At 46.6% G+C, this 24934-nt stretch overlaps 1 protein-coding gene and 1 pseudogene across 5 annotated transcripts in view; one reads left to right on the top strand and one right to left on the bottom strand.

Annotated features, from left to right (window-relative positions):
* Positions 1-24934, top strand: part of POR (cytochrome p450 oxidoreductase) — a 69111-nt gene that overhangs the window by 8804 nt on the left and 35373 nt on the right. The window contains exon 1 of one of the 5 annotated variants that reach the window (XM_067013858.1): positions 5738-5822. The exons of 3 other annotated variants lie outside the window; for them this stretch is intronic. Coding sequence is in view for 1 of the 2 variants with exons in the window: in XM_067013853.1 (XP_066869954.1) it covers positions 21862-21869 (8 nt within the window). In the remaining variant the exon portion in view is untranslated. Of the gene's footprint in view, positions 1-5737; positions 5823-21783; positions 21870-24934 lie in introns of those variants that run through there. One more of the 5 variants, XM_067013853.1, reaches the window with a different exon arrangement.
* LOC131741624 (large ribosomal subunit protein uL6-like) lies at positions 13456-15532 on the bottom strand (annotated as a pseudogene).

Below are 24934 nucleotides of genomic sequence, written 5' to 3' on the forward strand. Positions count from 1 at the left end.
CAAGTCTAAAAAAGTGGTCTGCATTTCAGAGAATAGAATATTGGCTTCCAGTTGGGTTGTACTGTTGAAAACTTCAGAGTCATCGTAACTCTCCCAAATCCTTTGTGTCTAGCCCTTGAAAAAGTTACAGGTGGGTTTGAGGTGAAAGGAGTGTACTTCAGCACCTGGAAGTAGCAACCTTGACTGCAGTCAGCATGAGTAAGGCAGGTGAAACTCCTGAGTGGTATGAGTTTGTAAACAACTCATGAGATGTATGAGGTGCTTGTTGCCAGACAAGCCTTAAATTTTAGGACATGCCGGTGACTCTGAATTGATCCTTCCTTAACCCCTTGAACATCAGGATCTGAGTTCAATAAAGTTCACGCATACTTAGGAGATAGACTATTTGAAATCAGAACTGCTTGGCAAATCCAGAACATTTACTTGTTAAACTCATGGAACGTTTCAAGTTCATAAAAATGTAGCCCTTAAGCAACTCTTTTTTTTTTTTTTTTCCCCCTAATAGAGGCTTCTGTAATTGTGGGACTTTTCATGGCTCCAGAGGGCCCAGCTGCTCTGGCAACATCTGCTTCCTCATGCTTTAGGAAGGAGGAGAGCCCTGGATGGGGTGGAGGGTGTGATGTCAGGTGACCTGAGTCCTGGCTCAGTCACTAGCACTGTGTGCCTTTCACCAAGTCACCCCAGGCCCGGGGACCTCAGGTTAGCGCTATGGGGTTTAACTTACATGTCAGATTCATTGAAAAATTAAAATGAGAAAAAAGTGAAATGGAGAAATGACTTTTTATAAAAATAGATTTTATTCTGTTTACAAAATTACTAAGTGCTCATTATTTTTTAAAATACTGTTATATCAGAAGGAGAAAAAATACCATATGCTAACACATATATATGGAATCTAAAAAAAAATGGTTCTGATGAACCTAGGGGCAGGACAGGAATAAAGACGCAGACATAGAGAATGGACTTGAGGACATGGGGAGGGGGAAGGGTAAGCTGGGATGAAGTGAGAGAGTAACATTGACATATATACACTACCAGATGTAAAATAGATAGCTAGTGGGAAGCAGCTGCATAGCACAGGGAGATCAGCTCGGTGCTTTGTGACCACCTAGAGGGGTGGGAGGGAGATGCAAGAGGGAGGGGATATGGGGATATATGTATACATATAGCTGATTCACTTTGTTATACAGCAGAAACTAACACAACATTGTAAAGCAATTATACTCCAATAAAGATGTTTAAAAAAAACTGTTATAGAAATACTCAATATAATAGTGAACATTCCTCATAGCCTTACACTGAGACAAAACAATTACTGCTAGTGGTGTAGTATATATTCTCCAGATATTTTTCTTCACATATAAAAACACTTATTACCTAGATTTTTTTTTTTTTACTTAAAACAGAAGGAATTTTTTACTATTTAAATTTAAAACACAGAATTAAGATGAAACTAGTCATGCTGTTCTGAATCTTGCTTTTTATTACTTAACATGATGTCTTTCTATAGCACTATGTAAAGATCTACCTCATTCCTTTTTCAAAACCTCATTCTTTTAAAAAATGACAGTATCCCAGTAACCAATATTATTGAAAAAAATTTATGTTGTTTGCATTCTTTTACTGTTATGAATTCTGCTACAATGATTAGCCTTGTTCTTTATCTTTCAGCGATTGGACAAATATTTTTGCTTAATGAATTCTTAGAAGTGGAAGAACTGGAACATTTATGAGCTTTTAAATGTATTCATTTAACAGATGTGATTACCTGTGATATATCAGGCACTATTTGAGGTGTTGGGCCTATAGCAGTGAACAAAACACACAATTCCTCCATGGCTCTGACACATGGTTTGTCAAATGATGATATAATTTCAGATTTAACTTTTTACTATATGTCAGATTCATTTGAAAATTGAAATGGAGAAATGACTGTTTTTTATAAAAATGTATTTTTTCTGTTTACAAAATTATTAAGTGCTCATTATAAAAAGTGTATTACAGAAATATGCAACATAGGCAGTGAATGCCCTTCATAGCCTTACACTGAGACAGTTTCCAGATGGAGAAAAATAGTACAGAGGAGTATGTGTGTTTGTAAAAATGGGGTGACTTTCAATGTCAGTAGATATTGCCAAACTTCCCTCCAAAAATGATAATCTTGTTATTTTCCCACGAACAGAGACTCATCATTTTTTTAAAAAAATTTATTTATTTTATTTTATTTTTGGCTGTGTTGGGTCTTTGTTGCTGTGCGTGGGCTTTCTCTAGTTGCAGCGAGCGGGGGCTACTCTTCGTTGCGGTGCGTGGGCTTCTCATTGCGGTGGCTTCTCTTGTTGCAGAGCGCTGGCTCTAGGTGCGTGGGCTTTAGTAGTTGTGGCTCTTGGGCTTAGTTGCTCCGTGGCATGTGGGATCTTCCCAGACCAGGCCTCGAACCTGTGTCCCTTGCATCGGCAGGTGGGTTCTTAACCATTGCGCCACCAGGGAAACCCAAGACTCATCTTTTTTTTTTTTTTTTTTTTTTTTTTTTGCGGTACGCGAGCCTCTCACTGCTGTGGCCTCTCCCGTTGCGGAGCACAGGCTCCGGACGCGCAGGCTCAGCGGCCATGGCTCACGGGCCCAGCCGCTCCGCGGCACGTGGGATCCTCCCGGACCGGGGCACGAACCTGTGTCCCCTGCATCGGCAGGCGGACTCTCAACCACTGCGCCACCAGGGAAGCCCACTCATCATTTTAAAATTCATAATTCTAGGGCCAGTTGCTAACGACTAATGGCAGAGATGCTTTCTTTTTTTTGGCCGCACTGTGAGCGGCATGTGACCTTAGTTCCTGGACCAGGGAATCGAACCTTCGCCCCCTGCAGTGGAAGCACGGAGTCTTAACCACTGGACCACCAGGGAAGCCCAGAGATGCTTTTTTTTCATGAAAATTTATGTGAGACTCTGAGCTAAGTTTGTATTAGGTGTATATATATATATATATATATATATATATACATACACACAAATATATGGCACACAACAGTGTATTCTTTTCTTAGGTTTTCGGACTTTCTTCTCTCTGGATGAATTCATATTTAGGAATCTTACTCTGCCTAAATCTGTGTCATAGCATTTTAGAGCTCTACATCCTAAAAGTGTTTTTGCTTCCCCAACTCCCTCCGCAAGTGAGGTGTTTACATTAGTTGTGTGCCTGCTGGGATGTGTGTGAGTGAAGGTGGCGGAGGAGTCCCATGGCTCAAACCATGGCTCTTTGTGGACTGGTGGCTCCTGTTGGTTGGGTCCACTGGAGCCAAATTCATCAGCCTCTGTTATGCCTGATGCTCGTTGGCATGGCAACACGGTCGGGGATGTTGTGAACAAAGCAGCTGGGGGACCTGGTCCTTCTTCTGGGTGGCTTGTGGAGAAAGCTGCTGACATAGGGGGCTTACTTGTTTTACTTATAAAGAGGTGATGTGGTGGGGGAACATCTAAGAGTTATCCTTTAATTGGAGTGCTGGGGGGTGAGGCATTCTGGTCTGTACGCAGCTGAGGGAATTGTACACGTGCTTCCCTGAAATTAATCTGTTTCAAAGCTAAACTAGAATAACATGATGAGCCAAACTGTGGTGCCATCAGCCGTAGACTGTTTCTCAGAGAACTGGATTCTTTGGGAGATGACCTGCAGTAGGAAAATAGGATGGAAAAAGCTGAGTTTTGGGGCTTCCCTGGTGGCGCAGTGGTTGAGAATCCACCTGACGATGCAGGGGACACGGGTTCGAGCTCTGGTCTGGGAAGATCCCACATGCCACGGAGCGGCTGGGCCCGTGAGCCATGGCCGCTGAGCCTGCGCGTCTGGAGCCTGTGCTCTGCAACAGGAGAGGCCACAACAGTGAGAGGCCCACGTACCACCAAAAAAAAAAAAAAAAAAAAGCTGAGTTTTGCCCCCTGGTTTTAATCACGGAGGCAGATGGACTCTGTAAGGATACTCTGATGTGGGGTTGTGTAATCTGCTTCTAGGTGAAAATCAAGAATGATGTTTAGACATGTTTTTAAAAAATCTCCCCTCGTTTTGTCTTCAGCGCCTTTTCCTGTGGCCCTGTGCACCCCATTCCTTTTGCCAGAGCAGCCTGTCGTATCACTCCTTCCTTTGGCGCTTAGGAAGTGACCGAGATCGCTTTAGCATCACGCCACACACCATCACTGCGCCGGCTAGGCTGGGTCTGTACAAAGGTTGGAGGACTGGGTAGGAACACATGAACTCATGCTCACCTTACCCGAACCCGATGTGCTGACTCTGTATCTGTAGGTCACTTGGGGGTCAGTTTGCAACACTGAAAACAGGGCTGGCAGTTCTTGAAGACACAGGAGAATGGATCAGCCAATTGTGCCCGGCTTTTTTCAGAAGTGGGGTTTCGGGTGGGACTTGTGGTCTTTTGAAGAAGGGCGTTTGTTGGTTTCAGTTAGCGTTTCAGAACCTTTGCAGTTAAGAAACCACATGACATTACCTGGACCTGTTGGACACCATCCCTTATGTAATGTGATTTGCAAACTCTGAAAGGTCATTGAGCAAAGACCGTCCCGCCTGTCTGAAACCCCCGCCAGCAAGGTCTCTGCCCCTGCTAGTGACCTCACCGTCCCCTGGTCCCTGAAGCTCTACGGACACAAGACATTTTCCGCTTTCCCCTTGTCTTCACGCTGGGGTGCCTCCAGCACACGGTGCCAACAGCTTTGGTCTTCGAATCTCCCTCCGCTGCTGCGGTCTTACTGTGGCCCCTGTCATTTCCTGCTGTGCCAGCTCTCGAATTGGCCTCCCTGAGTCCACAATTCTCCCTCCCCGCCCCACCCCATCACGTCTCGTGATCTGTCCATGGTACCATTGCTCGCGAAGCCCAACTCTTGTCAACCCTCCTTTGCTCAAGAATTTACAGTCATTCTCACTGTCTTACTGTTTCCTGTTAATTTTTCCGTCTTCTCCGTCTGCTTCCACGAAGAATGTGGAAGTGGCTTATCATGAAAGGAGTGTCATTCTCCCCATCCCTAATGGCAGTATTGGGGGTTGGGGAGGAATGTGGGTTCCTTGAGAACAGAGGATTCCCCGTCACTTCCGTGAGTGTGGCCAGCGCATAGAATAGTGCCGGGCAGGAAGTAGGCCCTCAGGAATACTAACCGGGTGAGTGGCGGATGAGTGCTTATGGTTCCTCCCAGCCAAGTGTACTGCTGAGCTTTCTCCTGCATGTTGACTGAGGTGCCAAAATTGGGTCTGATCTATGTTTTTTAAGATTATTCTAAGATGCGGTATGAACTTTTTGTAGGATTTTTGTTTCCATCTAGGTGTGAATTTTAAATGTGTCAAGTTCCTCCTGCCATTGATAGTTTATTCAATAATTATTTTTTGATTGAAGGAGAGAAAGAACTTGTGTGCTGCCCCTCCATCATAGTATTCTTTGTCTTTCTGGATATTTCTAGATCAGTTACCTGGATGCCAAAAACATGAATAAGTTTGTTTATTTAAAAAATTCTAATGAATAGAAGGGATCTAATCTAACCTTTGAGTGTCTGTTGTGTGTCAGGTATTTCATATCTCATGCGATGGTCATACCTCTGTGGGGGTGGTGAGCAAGGAGACCGAGGCTGAGTAAGCCATGTGCCCGGCGTCCCGTGGTGTGTAGGTGGCACATCTGGGGTTTGAACCAAGGTCTGTCTACCTACAAGGCCCATGTTCTTTTCATGGCTCAACCGGGTTTTATTTTAGGGTTGTTGCATTTCAAGGCCCACACCCTCCTCAGCAAAACCAAGAACCGGGGAAAGAACCCAGTAATTGAGAGAAGGTCCCAGGACGCAGGTAATTGTACCAAAAGACAGTCAAGGGACGTCATTGTGATGGAGCACAGAATTCATCTCAGCGCTTCGTGGAAGGCAAGGAAAGAGGACGGGATTCACAGCAAACATGATGGAAGAAAGGAAGTGCATCAGTTTATCACAAGAGGCACTTTTCCTTGGGGCTTCATATAACGGTCGCTGAGTAAGGCAGGGGGCAGCAGCCTCCGTACTCAGCAGGCGTTTGAAGAGCCCCTCGTGTGTACCAGGCCCCCTGTGAGGTGCTGGGACTGCACTGTGTGTGGACAAGATCGACAGGATTAGATAGATGGCTTAGGCCAGGGTGGAGGGAATGTTCTAAAAGAACGGAGGAGTGTGACCACAGGTCACCCTTTCTGGGACCCACTGGGGTAAAGGCAGCGAACTTCAGACTCCCTTATAACACTGTCAGGGCAGCTCTTTGGGGGATGGGAGCCAGAGAATAGACCCAGAGTGGTGTATTTTATCAGGCAGGGGTAGAGCAGGGGAATCTGGGAGAGCGAGCGCGGAGAGACCCTTTGCCAGAGGTGGAAGGCAGGGAGTCCACAGCGGAGGCCCTGAGGCTCTCAGCGCATCCTCCACGCTGTGTCTGGCTATTTTGCCGTGAAAGTTGGAAAGCCTGGCTTGCCTTCTCGCCCCTTACCGGGTGACTGCAGGCAGGGAGTTCTCAGAAGGTAGCGCCGGTTACGGTTCAGTGTTCCCGGCTGAAGGGCCAGCGTTCTGTACCAGCGAGTGGGTAGCGAGAGAGACCCTGGAGCTTTTGTGGATTCGGTCGTGCAGCAGGTAGACGGTGAGGGCTGTGTCATGTCAGGCCTCCTGAGCACGAGGGCTGCTGAACGGCAGGGCAACCCCAGCCAGACACCAGCCCAGTGATGCTGTCACCTGATGGTGTAGTCAGGGTATTAAACTGCCAGATGAGTCCCAGGCCAGACGGTGAGGTGGCTTCTGTCTGGAGCTTGGCCTTGTTCTGAAAAGGTGGTGAAGGGCATGCAAATGGATGATGGAGTGGCTCTGATGCCAGTGGGTCTGGGTTTGACTCCTGCTTCTAACGCCTGTCAGCTCCCCGACTCTGGACAGGGCACTCTAATCTCTGTGCTAATTACAGCTCCTGTACCTCAGAGCGTTGCTGTAAGGAGGGCATTAAGTAGTAGAAAGTCATAGGGTGAATGCTTCATACCTGGTAACGGCTGTTACAATTAGTATTTATTTAGAAAAAAATAGATACAATGGCAGGTGGGGACCTAGGGATAAGATAGCGTATGGCTGCTCAAGGCTATTTGGATTTGTCCCGGGTTTCCTGATGTCCAGAGCAAAGCCGGGGGGGGGGGGGGGGGGTGGCGCACATCAGGGGTGGGAGTGGCTGCTGATGGGTACAGAGATTTCCTTTGAGGGGTGGGGGTGATGAAAATGTCCTAGGGTTAGCTAGTGGTGCTGCTTGTGCAATGGGTGAACATACTGAGAACCACTGAATCGTACACTTTAAAATGGTGAATTTGGGGGGGGGGGCGTGAATTATATCTCGATTTTTAAAAAAATAAATATTTATTTATTTTTGTCTGCGTTGGGTCTTCGTTGCTGCGCATGGGCTTTCTCTAGTTGCAGCGAGCGGGGGCTACTCTTCGTTGCAGTGCACGGGCTTCTCATTCAGGTGGCTCCTCTTGTTGCAGAGCACGGGCTCTAGGCGTGCAGGCTTCAGTAGTTGTGGCACGTGGGCTCAGTAGCTGTGGCACACGGGCTCTGTTGCTCTGCGGCACGTGGGATCTTCCCGGACCAGGACTCGAACCCGGGTCCCCTGCCTTGGCAGGCGGATTCTTAACCACTGTGCCCCCAGGGAAGTCCCAGTATATCTCGATTTTTTAAAATCAGGTTTATCGGTCTCAAGTCCTTGAGCAGCTAGACTCTCACTAGTTCTGCTACTGAGTCCCCATCACCTCGAGTGAGTTGTGCACACCTGCGGCAGACACATTCACTGTTCATGGCGTATTTCTGTCCCCACCCTCCCATCCCTTAGCCCTCTGGAAGCTAACCTCAGCTAACGCCCTGTGAGTGGGAGCGCAGTGTGTCCCCTCTGCCCTAAAGCATTTAAGGGTCTGGGACCAATCCCTCCCAGTCTTCTCCCCATCACAGAAGCCCTGCAAGTTACATGTTGAGTTGGTGGCATCACAAGGAAAAAGCTGCGTGAAGCACCACGTCCCTTTACGGAGGCCAAGAACCTGGCAGAGACACCTGGCCTCCACTGGACATCGTGCAAACTTATGCATTACATGACTTGGGGCATAGTGCAGGGCTGGGAGGAAGACACCTTTCCCCGGTGCTGTGGCCTGTGTCCTCATAGCCCCTCCCTCATGCGTGCTGTGTGATGTGGGTCTCTTCTAACCGAAGCCACAGCCGATGCACTGGGACCCGAGTGTGTCCCCACTGCTGGCTGCAGCCGAGTTCACAGCCCTGTCTGTCAGCGGGAGCATTAACTCAGCCTCTGGGAGCATGTCGAGTGATTGAGTGTACCTGCCCCAAGTGACAGCGTGGTATAATGTCAGGCCAGCATTTTGTATTCCTCCCCCACTAAGAGAACGTGGTCAGGCAGTCAGAAACTCGCAGCAGCTCCTGGTTTCGTGCGGGTGGCGTAATAATCGTGGACACTTTTACAGACGCCGTGAGACAGTCCTCTATCCCCGTGGGGGCTGGTTCTTACCGACTGGCTCATGCTGTTCTGTTGTGAACTTAGATAACCCCACTGCCCACATCCTACTATTTAAAAGCATGGTGTGACTTGGCAGGCAGAGATCGCAGAGACGACCTTCCCTTGGTGCTCAGACACACTTGATTGACACCAGCCTTTAACGCACGGCAGTGGCCTAATGTCAAGGCGAAATGCCAGCAGAGCTGGGGATCAGAACAGCGCCATCGGGCTTCCCTGGTGGCGCAGTGGTTGAGAGTCCGCCTGCCGATGCGGGGGACACGGGTTCGTGCCCCGGTCCAGGAAGATCCCACATGCCGCGGAGCAGCTGGGCCCGTGAGCCATGGCCGCTGAGCCTGTGCGTCCAGAGCTTGTGCGTCCGGAGCCTGTGCTCCGCAATGGGAGAGGCCACAACAGTGAGAGGCCCGCGTACCGCAAAAAAAAAAAAAAAAAAAAACCCAAACCAGTGCCATTGAAGGCCCGAGCCTGATGGCAGTCTGGCCTGACCTCATGATAAAAGCTGGCCCCTGGGAAGTGCGTGGCCACGTGTCTATCTGCCGTCCTCCGTCAGCGCCTCCATCACCGCGTGTAGCTGCTGCCCGCAGCAGCCTTATGTGGCTCCTGTCCTCGCCCCACCCCGGCAGAGACTCCGTCTTCGCTGAAGGGCACCGTCTCCTGCTGGCCAAGCCTGGGGTGACAGGCCAGCCTGGGAACCAACCAGGACGGTGATGAGCCAGGAGATGGGCCACCCCTGTGCTCATCTGCAGGTAGATGATGACTAGAGCTGTGACAGGAAGTGACAGAGAGGGTCTCGTATGGCCCTTAAATCTCCCTCGTTGAGTTGCTGGCTGTGGGGCCTTCAGTGATTTACTGGTTCCTTAGGTCTTCAAGTCCATGTCTGTAAAAATGGGTGAAATATTTATCTAAACAGGCTAACCAATCGTAAGAGTCAAAAGAAAGTGGTTGTGTAAAGCACCTAGTGCCGTGCTTAGCACGGGGTGGCCGTGGTGTCGGTGCCGTCCCTGTGCCTGCCACCTGCTTAGTGGGCAGGCAGCGCACGAGGTGCTGATGAGGGCTCCGCAGCCCCTCTCCCCTGCAGTGCTCAGCGCTGGGTTTTTGAGAGTCACGGTTCTTACTCAGCTGATGAGTAAGACATAACCAGCTCAGGGAAGCGGACGGGGAGGTAACTGACTCTAAACGGAGGCAGAGGCTGCCAGGTGCCTGAGCTCAGTGTGCGTGTGAAGCCGGCAGCCAAGGTTTTATGGAGCAAGTAGCATTCGAGTTAACCCGTTCAGATATAGCTTTGATGGCTACGGAAAGAAAGGGAAGAACGTTCTTAGGAGGGAAAACAGTGAAGCAGAAACAGGCAGCAGTGTATGAGGTGTGTCTAGGGGAGCTGATAGCAAGGCCTCACAATAAGGATGCTACTGGATTTTTTTAAAAAAACTTTTGTTTTTATTTTATTTTTATTTATTTTATTATTATTTTTTTTTTTTTGCGGTAGGTGGGCCTTTCACTGTTGTGGCCTCTCCCGTTGCGGAGCACAGGCTCCAGACGCGCAGGCTCAGCGGCCACGGCTCACGGGCCCAGCCGCTCCGCAGCATGTGGGATCTTCCCGGACCAGGGCATGAACCCGTGTCCCCTGCATTGGCAGGCGGACTCCCAACCACTGCGCCACCAGGGAAGCCCAAAACTTTTGTTTTTAAACCAATTTTTGACTTACAGAGAAATTGCAAAAATGTTGGCTTGGCCAAGAAGTTCGTTCGGTTAGCAGATACATTGTTCAATAAAATTCTTGGCGAAAATGAAGAATGTGTATTTTATTTATTTTTTAATTAATTAATTAATTTATTATTTATTTTTGGTTGCATTGGGTCTTTGTTGCTGCATGCAGGCTTTCTCTAGTTGCAGCGAAAGAGAGCTACTCTTCGTTGCGGTGCGCGGGCTTCTCATTGCAGTGGCTTCTCTTGTTGCGGAGCGCGGGCTCTAGGCGCAAGGGTTTCAGTAGTTGTGGCTCGTGGGCTCTAGAGCACGTGCTCAGTAATTGTGGCGCACGGGCTTAGTTGCTCCGTGGCACGTGAGATCTTCCCGGACCAGGGCTTGAACCCGTGTCCCCTGCATTGGCAGGCGGGTTCTTAACCACTGCGCCACCAGGGAAACCCGTGTCTTTTATTTTTACTTAAAACTGAATGAACTTTTTGGCCAACCCCAATAGTTCAGAGTTTTCTTATATTTCTCACCCAGCTTCCCCTGAAGCTGGGTTAGCTTGTTAGCGTCTTGCAAAATTATACTAAAGTTAGCAAGAACAGGCAATTAAGATTGGTAGAGTATCATTAACTATAAACCAGGTCTCGACAGACTTTTTCTGCAAAGGGTCAGATAGTGAGCACTTGAGGCTTTGTGGGGCCAGAAGGTCTCTGTCACGGCTCCGAAGTCTGTTGTTTTAGCAAGAAAGCAGCCGTAGATCATCTGTAAATGAATGAGCATGACTGTGTCCCAGTAAAACTTTGTTTTCAAAAATAGTCAGCAGGCTAGGCTTGGCCTGCAAACCATAGTCCACCAGCCCCTGCACGAAACCCTGCCCCTCGTTCGAGTTTCACCAGTCTTTCCTCTCATCTTCTCTCTGCTCCAGGATCCTAGCCGGGACCCCGCCTGGCACTGAGCCGTCATGCCTCCTGAGTCGCCTCCAGTCTGTATCAGTTCCTTCTCCTTTCATAACCTTGATGCTTTAGGAGAGGGCTGGTCCATCATTTTGTAGAATGCCCCTAACTTTGGGTTTTGTTTGGTTTGGTTTAATACCTTTATTGGAGTACAGTTGCTTTACAATGTTGTGTTAGTCTCTGCTGTGCAGCAAAGTGAATCAGTTACATGTATACATGTATCCCCATATCCCCTCCCTCTTGAGCCTGCCTCCCACCCTCGCTATCCCACCCCTCTAGGTCGCCACAAAGCATTGCGCTGATCTTCCTGTGCTGTGCAGCAGTTTCCCACCAGCCATCCATTTTACATTTGGTAGTCTCACTTTGAGTTTGACCAGTGCTTTCTTGTGATTGGAGCGAGGTTATGCATTTGTGGCAAGAACATCACAAAACTGGTGGTGTGTCCTTCTCAGTGCCTTGTCTCAGGGGTTCATTACAGGTGATGCCTGCCTTGACCTCTTGGTTAGGTTGGTGTCTGCAGGGTTTCTCCACTGCGAAGTTTCTATTTTTCCCTTTGTAGTTAATAAGTATCTTGGAGGAAATACTTTGAGACTATGTAAATCCTGTCCTCCCCACCCTACCCCACCTCAGCACTTTTTGCCCACTGATTTTCACACATCCATTGGTAGATCTTGTCTGCAACAGTTCTTAACTGTGGTATTTGTCTAATGGTAATTCTCTGTTTTTCTCTTTCCTTCTACATTTATTAGTTGGAATTCTACTGTGAGGAAGAGTTGTTCTTTTTCTCCCATTTATTTATTTCATTATTTATATCTGGACTCATAGATGTTTATTTGTTCTATGGTTAAAAACTGCACTAGCAGTGAACAATCCAAAGAGGAAATTAAGAAAACAATTTCATTTATAGTAGCATCAAAAAGAATAAAATACTGAGGAATAAATTTAAACAAGGAGGTGTAAGACTTCTACACTAAAAACTGCAAAACATTGCTGAAAGGAAATAAAGAAGACTTAAATGGAAAGACATTCATCTTCCTGGATCGGAGGACTTAATATTGTTCAGATGACATTATCCTCGTGCTCCCCACCCCCACAAAGCAATGTACAGATTCAGTGTGATCTCTGTCAAAATCCCAGTGGCTTTTTATGCAGAAATGGAAAAGCTGATTCTAAAATTCCTGTGGAATTGCAGGGGACCCCAAATAGCCAAAACAATCTTGAAAAAGAACAAAATTGGAAGACTCATTAATTTCAAAACTTATTTCAAAGCTGCATAATTAAGACAGTGTGGTACTGTCATGAGGATAGACAATGGATAGGTCAATGGAATAGAATTGAGAATCCAGAACTTAACTCATACATATATGGTTAATTGATTTTTTTTTTTCCACAAGGGTGCCAAGGCCATGCAATAGGGGGAAAAATAATGCTGGGACAACAGGATATCTGTATGCAAAATAATGAAGTTAAACCCTTACCCCACACCGTATACAGAAATCAACTGAAGATGGATCAAAGACCTAAATGTAAGAGCTGAACTATAAAAATCTTAGACGAGGGCTTCCCTGGTGGCGCAGTGGTTGAGAATCCGCCTGCCGATGCAGGAGACACGGGTTCGTGCCCTGGTCCGGGAAGATCCCACATGCCGTGGAGCGGCTGGGCCCGTGAGCCATGGCCGCTGGGCCTGCGCGTCCGGAGCCTGTGCTCCGCAACGGGAGAGGCCACAACAGTGAGAGGCCCGCATACCGCAAAAAAAAAAAAAAAAAAAAAAAAAAAAAATCTTAGACGAAAACATAGGGGTTAATCTTCATGACCTTCGATTTGGCAATGGTTTCTTAGGTGTGACACCAAAATCACAAGCAACAAAAGAAAAAAAAACCAGATAGATTGGACTGTTATGGACTGAATGTTTGTGTCCCCTTAAAATTCATATGTTGAAATCCTAACCCCCAATGTGATGGTATTAGGTGGGGCCTTTGGCTGGTAATTAGGTCATGAGCATGAAACCTTTGTTAATGGGGTTAGTACCCTTATAAGAAGAGACATGAGAGTTTGCTTCCTGTCTGCTCTCCGCCATGTGAGGATACGAGAAAGCAGCTGTCTGCAAGCCAGACAGTGGGCTCTCACCACACACCGGATCTACTGATGCTCTGATCTTGGACTTGCCAGCCTGCAGACCTATATAAATGTTTGTTGTATAAGCTACCTAGTCTGTGGTATTTGTTATGGCAGCCTGAGCTTAGACACAGACTTGTTGTTTCTATAGCTGGATAACTGAGATCTTATTCATCAGTCTGCTGAACTGTCCCTTTCTCAGAAACAGAGATACCATCCAAAAATTTTTCTGATATCCTTGTTTTTAACTGTTGTGGCTCGTGAATCCAAGCAGCTGAGTTTGATAGACGTTCACTGCCACCTCCTTCAAGAACTAGCTCATCTTCCTCGGCTTGAGATAGCGAACAAGCAACGCCTGGCCTCATCCGAACCCTGCGGATGTATTTTTTGCCCAGGAAAATTGGGATTTCAACAAGAAGACTATTCTTTTGAATGACAGTGTGGATGGGGAAGTGAGAGTTCAGAGACCGCATCTTGTACCGGAAGCCCAGTGTGGCACCCTTGATCGTGTGCTGTATGTGACTACAGATAGTGCCAACGATAGCCAGGTCCTTTCTGCTTCCCCACCATTCGTCACCCTGGAGCCTCTTTCTCTTTCCAAGGAGGCCGAGTTCTACATTAATGTGGCTGAAGACCCTCACAGGGTGCCCCTGGGGCCCGTCACAATAGCCGTGTGTCCCTTCAGGTGATGTCCACTTTTTCTGGAGTGTTAATAGTCTGCTAAACCTGGGCTTCTCCCCGCAGTAGATGCAGCAGAGAGGACACAACTTTTTTTTTTTTTTTGGCCATACCACACAGCTTGTGAGATCTTAATTCCCCAACCAGGGATTGAACCCAGGCCCTTGGCAGTGAGAGCATGGAGTCCTAACCACTGGACCGCCAGGGAGGTCCTGACATGGCTTATTTTAATCTGCTTCTGCCCTGAAGAATACGAATGGGAGAGAGAAGTAATCCACCAAGGTTCTTTGAGTGCCCACCATGCATTCTGTGCACTTTTACCCGTATTATCCTCGCGGTAGCCCTTTCAGAGTTACCAGTGACGATGATTCTCCATTTTAGATAGGAAAGCAGCTGAGGGAAGTTGAGTTTTGCCCAAAGGCATAGAGAACTGTAAGTGGCAGAGAAATTTTGAACTCGTTTTTATTTTTCTTCAGACCTATGCCCCCATTTTCCCTTTAGGCCCTTCTGGATCCTCTTCTCCCCCCGCCGCCCCCCACATCACTGCCATTTTGCACCCTCTCCCATCAGGAAGCCATCCTAAGCCAGCCTCTGCCCAACCGTGAGCTGCGCCGGCCAGAATCTGTACTGTTCATTTCGGCAAGGAAGTAACCGTGTGCCTTGTCTCTTTCCATAGAAGGGCAGGGGACATCCCCTGACCTCGTTTGTCTTCGCCTGTGTAGCTGGCAGGGTGCTGGGCACGTGAGTTACCCGATGGACGTGGAAAAGCCACTTTTGATAGGAGTGGAGTGTTTCTCCTCGAGGCACTTTCACTTTGGACAGCTGTCTTCAAATCCACATCACCATCAATGTTTCTATGATACTTTGCGGAATGTTTCCTCAAGCATCATTTGTGCAAAAGCCAAACAAGGATTAAAAGCGCACCTGGGGCTTCCCTGGTGGCGCAGTGGCTGAGAATCCGCCTGCCGATGCAGGAGACACGGGTTCGTGCCCTGGTCCGGGAAGATCCCACATGCCGCGGAGCGACTAAGCCCGTGAGCCGTGGCCGCTGAGCCTGCGCGTCCGGAGCCTGTGCTCCGCAACGGGAGAGGCCACAGCAGTGAGAGGCCCGCGTACCGCAAAAATAAATAAATAAATAAATAAAAGCGCACCTGGTTGGCCGAGGCTCAGTGAGAAGTAATTTGCTAAGGTGGTGGTCAAGCCAGTCTCCCAGTTTGGTTCTCTGAACTGCCGCCAGGTCCCACACCCTTTTCACTATGTCCGCCTGCCCCAGGTTTTCTGCTTTGTAACCCAGTGGGCTGGAGAGAAATCAGAGAGAAGATGGGGCTCTTTGGCTCCCTTCAGTGTTATGGTCCCTCCTCTGTGAAACCGCTTCTAGTTAGAAAAGTCACGATTTTTAGTTGAGATTCGAATATTACTTTCGGAAGGTGGTCTTGGTTTCCTATGATATGACTGAAAAGTAGTCTTACTTCCAGAGTCAACAGATGATTTAGAAAAAAGTAGTTACTCCCTTTCTCTAGGGGATACTAAGTAGAGGCATTTGGAAATGTGATGTAATACCGTCATTGTGAAGGAGTAAGTAAATAGAGGTAGGTAGGTTTTTATTTATTTTGTTGTGTTTTATTTTCCTGTTAAGATGGTTCGGAACAAGGACAGGTTACCCTTCACGCCAGAGCAGACCGCTGAGTGTGGATAGAGGTGCCGTCACCGTTCCATGCTGGCCGCTGGAAGTTGACAGAGGCTGAGCTGACCTTGTCTGCTGATGGTAGAAAGATGCGGACAGAGGAGCACTAGGGTTTGGCAGGGGTTCCGAGTCCTATCCTGTGTGTTCTTAAAGCCCAGAAGAGCTGTTGCTGTGCCTTTTTGAGTCATTTCAGACCTTCCGAGCTCCCTTCTGGTCTGCCCTCTGCCAGGCACCGTCTCCCGTCTCCTCACAGCAGCTTCTGGGGCCTGTGTCCACCCCACCCCCCCGCCGCCCCACCTTCCATCCCTTTAGTTAGAGGACTTGTATTGCATCAGGTACCAGGACCCAGGTGCAAGTCAAGGTGAGCCCATCAAGAATGGTTGAAAGATGATGAATTGAAACTCAACGTGCTGCTGTCGGCAGGGGTTGCGGGCAGGGCAGTGGGGGAGGGCGGGGGGGTGGTCCTTCCACTGCAGCGCAGCCTGAGGCAGGTCTCTGGACGAGGCCTCTGATGGCTCAGGTTCCCTGAAAGGCGGGACGGGGCAGACTCTGGGAGCTCTAGACGTCCGAACCCAGAAGCTTACTTTCCTCTCGGTAAAGGTCGGGTTTCTCCCGAGCTCTTGGGTGTCTCCAGACCATATTTCTCTAAACTCTTGAGGAAATCCAGGAGTTTCTGGGAGTCGCCCAGACTATGCTTTCCCAGGACTCTGGTTCTTTCTTTCCGGGTCACCCACTGCCCTGCCTTGACAGTCTCCCCTCCAGCCTTCACACCGAGGTGGGCTCAGGGGACTAAGGAGCCGGTGATGAGTAATTCACAGCAGCAGGAGAGCTGAGAGGTGGAACTAGCGCGTCTCCAGGCTGTGGTCCCCAGTTTGGTGTGTGGTTGTGACCTGGGCCAGCACCTCCCTCTGCACACTCTTCCCACTTAGTACCACAGAGGGTCTCGTTTACCGGGTACGGTTTCCGTGGTGGAGAGCACCCATCTTGTCTGAACTTGCATCTCTCCAATTTCTTCTCTTTGCCCGTCCTTCTGGGGCACAGGTGTTCTGGCCTCCCTGGAGTGCCCACTGATTCTCATATGTAGGGGGTTTTTTGTTTTTGTTTTTTAAAGAATCGATTTTACTTATTTTTGGTTGTGTTGGGTCTTCGTTGCTACGCGCGGGCTTTCTCTAGTTGCGGCGAGCGGGGGCTACTCTTCATTGCAGTGCGCGGGCTTCTCATTGCAGTGGCTTCTCTTGTTGCGGAGCATGGGCTGTAGGCACGTGGGCTTCAGTAGCTGTGGCACGTGGGCTCAGTAGTTGTGGCTCACGGGCCAGGCTCAGTAGTTGTGGCGCACGGGCTTAGCTGCTCCGCGGCATGTGGGTTCTTCCCGGACCAGGGCTCGAACCGTGTCCCCTGCATCAGCAGGCTGATTCTTAACCACTGCGCCACCAGGGAAGTCCCCATGTTTTTGTTTTTTTACCTTGCTTCCCTCTCAGGCTTCTGGGGATGCAGTGCTTTGTGGAGTTACTCTCACCTCCCCAGGTTAGCAATATGTCTTACAGAGGGAAGGCTGTAGAGAAACGTTGAAAATAAATTGCTTTTTGGAAAATAATTTGACAGTGAGTCAAGAGTCCTAAAAATATTTATTCCCTTTGATTCGGAAATATTTCTAAGATATATTCAGAAACTCAATAATCAGAGGTTCTTTATCTTGAAAAGATATCAGTCATCCTGTTTATGGTGGTGTTGTTTATAATAGTGAAAATATCCAGTAAGCTGCTCTATATTCATAGGCTGGAAGGACATTTGAGATTTTTTAAGCTTCTCAATTTAATAAATGAAAAAAGCAGGACAAAATTATATGTAGTATAAAACCAATAATGTTAAAAATAAATATATTTTACAATATACATGTAAAAAGTGGGTGGGACAAAAACAAATAGGTGTTTGGATTATGTTTTCTTTAACTTTATGGTTTTAAATTTAGCATATTTTCTTCAGTAAGCATGTATTTATTTATTTATTTATTTATTTATGTATTTATGTCTGCGTTGGGTCTTTGTTGCTGCGCATGGGCTTTTCCTAGTTGCAGCAAGCGGGGGCTACTCTTTGTTGTGGTGTGCCGGCTTCTCATTGCAGTGGCTTCTCTTGTTGCGGAGCACAGGCTCTAGGCGTGTGGGCCTCAGTAGTTGTGGCACGTGGGCTCAGTAGTTGTGGCTCATGGACTCAGTAGTTGTGGCTCGCAGGCTTAGTTGCTCCGCGGCATGTGGTATCTTCCCGGACCAGGGCTCAAACCGTGTCCCCTGCGTCAGCAGGCGGATTCTTAACCACTGCGCTACCAGGGAAGCCCCGCATGTATTTATTTTTAACTTTTTTATTTTGAAATAGTTTCAGATTTACAGAGAAGTTGCAAAAATAGTGCAAAGAATTTTTGAATATTCTACGCAGATTTCCCCAAATATTACCATTTTACCTTATACTCTCTCTCTGTCTTTTAAAATTGAAGTGTAATTGACCTACAGCTCTATGTTAGTTCCAGGTGCATGATATATTCTATACATTACATAATATTTCTATACATTACAAAATGATCATCATGATAAGTCTAATTACCATCTGTCAGCATGCAAAGACACTACAATAGTATTGGCTCTGTTCTGCATGCTGTGCATTTCATTCCCATGACTCGTTAATTTTGTAACTGGAAGTTTGCTCCTCTTAATTCCCCTCAGCTATTTCATCCCCCCCTTCCCCCCCCCCCCTCCGCCGCCCGCCCTCTCCTCTGGCAGCCACCTGTTTGTTCTCCGACTCTGAGTCAGTTTCTGGTTTGTTTTTTAGATTCCACATATAAGTGAAATCATACGGTACTTGTTTCTCTGTCTGACTTATTTCACTTGGCACAGTGCCCTCTAGGTCCATCCATGTTGTTGCAGATGGCAAGGTTTCATTCTTTCTGATGGCTGAGTAATGTCCATTTTATACATATACCGTCTCTTCTTTATCATCTATCGATGGGCACTTAGGTTGCTCCTGTATATTGGCTGTTGTAAAAAATGCTGCAGTGAACAGAGGGGGTGCATATATTTTTTAAAATTAGTGTTTTTATTTTTTGGGGGGAAAATACCCAGAAGTGGGATTGCTGGATCATATGGTAGCCCTATTTTTAGTTTTTTAAGGAACCTCCGTAGTGTTTTCCGCAGCGGCAGCACCAGTTTACATTCCCATCCACAGTGCACGAGGGTTCTTTTTTCTCCACATCCTCGCCAACGCATGTCTCTCTCTCTTTTTATCATGTCTTTTCCTGACCTTTTTGAGAATAAGCTGTACATTTGGACATATGAATTACTCTTAAGTACCTCAGTGTTTTCGTTTCTAAATTTCAAGGGCACTTTCTTACATAGCCATAGTATAATGATCAATATCAGGAAATTAACATTGATATACTATGTTGTCTAATCATAGCAGTTATTCAGATTTCCCACTAATGTCTTTTATAGCAAAAAAAAACCAAACAAACTTTTTTTTTCCCCTTGGTCCAAGATCGCACTGAACTCTAACCACTCTTCAGTTTCCTTCGATCTGGAGCAGTTCCTCAGTCTTTTTTTTATCTTTCATGACCTTGACATTTTTCAAAAAGTCAGGCCATCTCTTTATAGAATGTCCCTCAGTGTGGATTTGTCTGATGTTTCCACGTGATAGGATTCAGATTATGTTTTGGGGGCAATATCACGGAACTGGTATTTTATCCTTGTCCCAGTATTGGACTTTGATCCCTTGGTTACAGTGGTGTTAGCCCGGCTCTCCACCAGGGAGTTCTGTTTTTTTTCTGATGGAATCAGTAGCTTCTCATCAGACTTTTACCCACAGGTTTTAGCACTCACGATTCTTGTCTGAAACAGTTATTACTATGGTGGTTGCCAACTGGTGACTGGTGACTTTCTAAGCCCTCCATTCTTTCTGCATTTGTTAGCTCACATTCTACTCTGAGGAAGAACTTTCCTTTCTCACCTGTGTTTTTATTTATTCATTTATGTATTTATATCAATATTGACCTTGCATTATTTTTTTACCCTTTGGGTTATAGTCTGTTGCTGGCGCTCAAGTCGTCCCAGATGTCCCAGTCAGACCCCCCTCGTGTAGACCCCTATGTTCTTTCGCCACGTCCCTGTCATTCTTCAAGCCCTTCCTTACCCTTTAGCACAGCAAGGCGACCCGGGTTCATCCACTACTTTTCCTGCCCTTATCCTCAAGTCAGCCACCTCTCCAAGGAGCCCTGCCTTCTTTGGATGGAGAATGATGTTTAGAAACCAAGATTTGGGTGCTAGATGGCTCCCTGCTCCTAGGGTATCATTACTTCTAGGCCCTCGCAGCAGACAAAACCAGGAAATACACACAAAACATATGCATTTCTATGTCCATCTTTATATATTAAGAAACCATTGTGTATACTGATATCTCCAGGTTCAGTCCAGCCCCACAGCGTTCATGCCCCAGTCTCTCTTCCCATATTTGTACCTCCCTCCTTCAGCAGCCAGAAATCCAGCTCCCATGTATTTAATTTCAGAAGTAACACGTGAATACCAACCATCTCCTTATAAAGAACAGGCAAAGCAAAAGTCCCTTTAGACACCCCAATCATATTCTAGGTGTTTCCTAGAGGAAATCACTATTGTATATATCTTCCTGGATCATATTTCTGGAGAAATACCTGATTTTTCTTTTATTTCATTAACAGTTTCCTAATGAAAATATAACTTTCTTTTTTATTTAATATATTTTGTCAGTCTTGCAATGAGAGTACCATTAGCTCCGCGTAACTATTTTTTAACCGTTGCATAGCATTCCATTACTTGGAATGGAAAACATAAGCATCCAGTTTGGGGCTGGTATAAGCAGTGCTGGGCTCAGTGAGAGGCACAGTTCAAGAAGAGAGTCACCAGACCCAAGGATCTGGGCATTTTTTTTTCCCCATAAGAAAACAGCTTTAAAAATATTTTTCTGATTAGGTAAATAGCCATTATTTTAAAAGAAGCAAGTAATACATTAAAAATAAAGTGGGGGGCTTCCCTGGTGGCGCAGTGGCTAAGAGTCCGCCTGCCGATGCAGGGGACACGGGTTCAAGCCCTGGTCCGGGAAGATCCCACATGCTGCGGAGCAACTAATCCTGTGCGCCCACAACTACTGAACCTGCGCTCTGGAGACTTTGAGCCACAACTACTGAGCCCACGTGCCACAACTACTGAAGCCCATACGCCTAGAGCCTGTGCTCCGCAGCAAGAGAAGCCACTGCAATGAGAAGCGTGCGCACTGCAACGAAGAGTAGCCCCCACTCGCCACAAGTAGAGAAAGCCCCACGCGCAACAGCGAAGGCCCAATGCGGCCAAAAATAAGTAAATAGATTTCTTTTTAAAATAGTAATAATAAAAGAAAAATAAAGTGGGGGATAAAATTAAAATCTCACCCCTGAGATAATATTTTGGTAATCCTTTCACATATCATCTTATGTTTATACATACATAAATATTTTTACATCATTGGGCCATAGTACCTATGCTGTTGTATTGTGGATACTTATTTTGCAGTGTGACTTATATACAGTGTATATAATTATATTCAGTATGATCTTTAATGATGAATTCTTACGTAGATAAACTCCCCTGTAACTACCACCACAGATAAGCTACTGCACATAGTCCAGCATGCCAGAACCTTCCCTTGTGCCTCTTCCTCCACTTATGACCCTTGACCCACAGATAAAGGTCAACCTCTATCTAAAGATAGAGGTTCTGACCTCTATCATCATAGACTTTTTGCCCTTTCTTGAAGTTCAGCTGTAAACGGAATCCTACAATAAGGTACTCTCCTGTGTTCAGCTTCCCTCCTTCAGTGTTACATCTGTGAGATTCATCTGTGTTACGGCGTGCAATAGTTCATTCTTTTTCATGTCTATGGGTACTTAATACTTCTTCTTGTTTACTTCTTGTCATTCAGAGAATTTTCCATAGTAGTAACAGCTACATTTATTACAGCACATATACTGTACTAGGCACTGTTCTAAACCCTTTACAGGTTCAGCTTGTTTAATCCTCACAATAACCCAGTGAAGTGGGTGCTACTATTATTATAATAACATGTCCATGACTCTTTATCAGGTTGAAGAAGTTCCCTGTTATTCCTAGTTTACTGAATTTTTTCATCATGAATAGATGTTGAATTTCTCCATCCATTGATGATCAGGTGGGTTTTTTAAAAACCTGTTTATATAGTGAATTACGTTGATGTTTGGATATTGAACTAACCTTGTATTCCTGGAGAAAACTCCATTTGATCATGACATAGCATCCTTTTTACATATTGCTCAATTTGATTGACTAATATTTTAGATTTTTGCATCTGTGTTCACGAAGCATGTTGGTCTGGAGCCTGCTTTTTTGTACTGTCTCTGTCTGGTTTTGGTATCAGAGTAGTACACACCTCATAAAAGAGTTGGGAAGTCTTCTACTTTCTGAAAGAATTTGTACAGAATTGGTATAATTTCTTCCTTAAATGTTTGATATAATTCACCAGTGAAACTGTCTGCTCCTGGAGTTCACTTTTGGTGAAGGTTTTAACTAGTAATTTGAATTCTTTTAGAGGAGCTCTTCAGCTTATCTATTTTTCTCAAATGAGCTCTGACAGTTTGTGTATAAGAAATTTGTCCATTTCATCTAAGTTATCAAATGTTGACATAAAGTTGTTCGTAATTTCCCATATTACCCTTTTAATGTCTGTAGAATCTATTGATGTCCTCTTTTTCATTCCCTATATTGGTGATTTATGTCTTCTTTTCTTCCTGATCATTCTGCCTGAGGTTGATCTATTTGAGAGCAATGTATGTGTCAAGAGTTCTAAGAATTCAAATCTAGTTGAGAATTTAAGGATTTTTTTAAATTAATTTTTTAAAAAATTTTTGGCTGCACTGGGTCTTAGTTGCTGTGCGCGGGCTTTCTTTAGTTGTGGCGAGCGGGGGCTACCCTTCGTTGCAGTGGGAGGGTTTCTTATTGCGGTGGCTTCTCTTGTTGCAGAGCACGGGCTCTAGGGGCGTGGGCTTCAGTAGTTGTAGCACACAGGCTCAGTAGTTGTGGCTCGTGGGTTCTAGAGCGCAGGCTCAGTAGTTGTGGGACACGGGTTTAGTTGCTCCGCGGCATGTAGCATCTTCCCGGACCAGGGCTTGAACCTGTGTCCCATGCATTGGCAGGCGGATTCTTAACCACTGTGCCACCAGGGAAGCCCTAATTATTATTTTTTAATTTTTAAAATTTATTTTATTTATTTTTGGCTGTGTTGGGTCTTTGTTGTGATGCTCGTGCTTCTCACTGCGGTGGCTTCTCGTTGCAGAGCATGGGCTCTAGAGCTCAGGCTCAGTAGTTGCAGCACGCAGGCTCCGTAGTTGTGGCTCACGGGCTCTAGAGCACAGGCTCAGTAGTTGTGGCACACGGGCTTAGTTGCTCTGTGGCAATGTGGGTTCTTCCCGGACCAGGGCTCAAACCTGTGTCCCCTGCACTGGCAGGTGGATCCTTAACCACTGCGCCACTAGGGAAGTCCTAAAATTTATTTATTTTGGCTGCACTGGGTCTTAGTTGCGACATGCGGGATCTTCACTGGGGCATGCGGGATCTTTAGTTGCAGCATGCAGACTCTTAGTTGCGGCATGCATGCGGGATCTAGTTCCCTGACTAGGGATCGAACCCGGGCCCCTGCATTGGGAGCACAGAGTCTTACCCACTGGACCACCAGGGAAGTGCCCAAGGATTTTTTTTTTTTTTAAGAGAAAGATTTTTGTTTAAAGATACTTTTCTTAATATTCTTTAGGGAAGAAATCAGAATAGACGTCAGTAACAGACACACATTTTAATTCAAACTGCACCCCTCACCAGCTGTGTGACCTCAGGCGCACCACTCAAACCCACCTGAGTAGTGCTGTCATCGTTATAAGGAGATAATAGCAATTTCCGTGTAGAGTGGCTGAGACATTGACGTACACCCCAGAAGTGCCAGGCCCCGTGCCTGCTTACGTGGGCACCCGTGCATCTGTTACTCAGAGTGAGAAGTTGGAGGCGACCCTGCCAAAATCATCCCTGTGTGCAGTGTGCCCGCGTTTCCCTGGAGCAGCTACTCACTTCTCCCCTCTGTCCCCACAGCACTTTGTGAACAGTGATTTTTATAGCATTTCTCACATTTGACCGCAGCGTCTTCTGTGTTTCCTTGACCAGATTGCACACTGCTGCACAGCCGGGCCACGTTTTTCTCATCTTTTCTCTCTGTTGCCCATATAGATTTAAGTGCTCAAAAATGTTTTAATAAACGCAGAGTAGGAAAGTCATTACATGATGGTACACATCAAATCAGTGGACCATCAGTCAGCCAAAGAAAATATCATTATAAAGGATTCTTTAGCAACGTGGAAAACTGTGTTACAAAGTAGAATACGTTTTATCTACTTGTTTTAATGAGTGTACGTAGATGCACGTGTAGAATGTATTTATACATGGAAACAATGAAAGAAAACTCGAGAGAGAAAACAGCTCTGTGGGTAGTCAGCTTCTGCCTGACCTTTCATCCTTTAAGATAACCATTTAAGCAGGGTGAGCCTGGGATGGGAGGTGCTGAGTCCCCTGTCGCTAGAGGCTGTACAGGCACAAAAGAAATCACTGGAATCACAGGGCACAAAGGGCTGTCGAGGTGCCTGGTCCAGGAGGCCTGAGGCAGGCATTCCTTCCCTGCCACGGTTTAGCAAGTCCTTCGTCTTGGGGCCAGAAGGAGCAGTGAAGTCCCATCAGGGAGCAGCACTTGTGTCTGTGCAGAGGGAGTTGGGTTTGAAAAGATGTCATGCAGACGTGATGGCGGCGTGCTTGGGGGCTGAGAGACTCATTTACCCCTGAAGCGGCTCTTCCTTAAAAGCCGAAAGCCCAGCTCTGCGGGAAGCACGGACTGTCCTTGGGACCAGTTTCTTGATCGGTAGAGTTAGTACTTCCCCCTTTTTTCAGAGTCCGCCCTGTGCCTCCCCCTCTCTCTCCCTATTTCCTGAGTCCTTAGGATGTGCCGTGGATCACGTGTCACAGCGTCATTGTCTGCTTTCGCTTTCCATAGCTGCTCCTGTTCAACATGAACTAGAAGCGTGTGTGTGTGTGTGTGTGTGTGTGTGTGTGTGTGTGTGTGTGTGTGTGTGTGTGTGTGTGTGTGTGTGTGTGTGTGTGTGTTTCAACGCGCTCAGGGAAAGAAGGTCCAGGAGTCAGTGTTGAAGTATTAACTCAGGTCAGAGA

Source organism: Kogia breviceps, chromosome 14, assembly GCF_026419965.1.
Source record: "Kogia breviceps isolate mKogBre1 chromosome 14, mKogBre1 haplotype 1, whole genome shotgun sequence".
NCBI lineage: Eukaryota > Metazoa > Chordata > Mammalia > Artiodactyla > Physeteridae > Kogia > Kogia breviceps.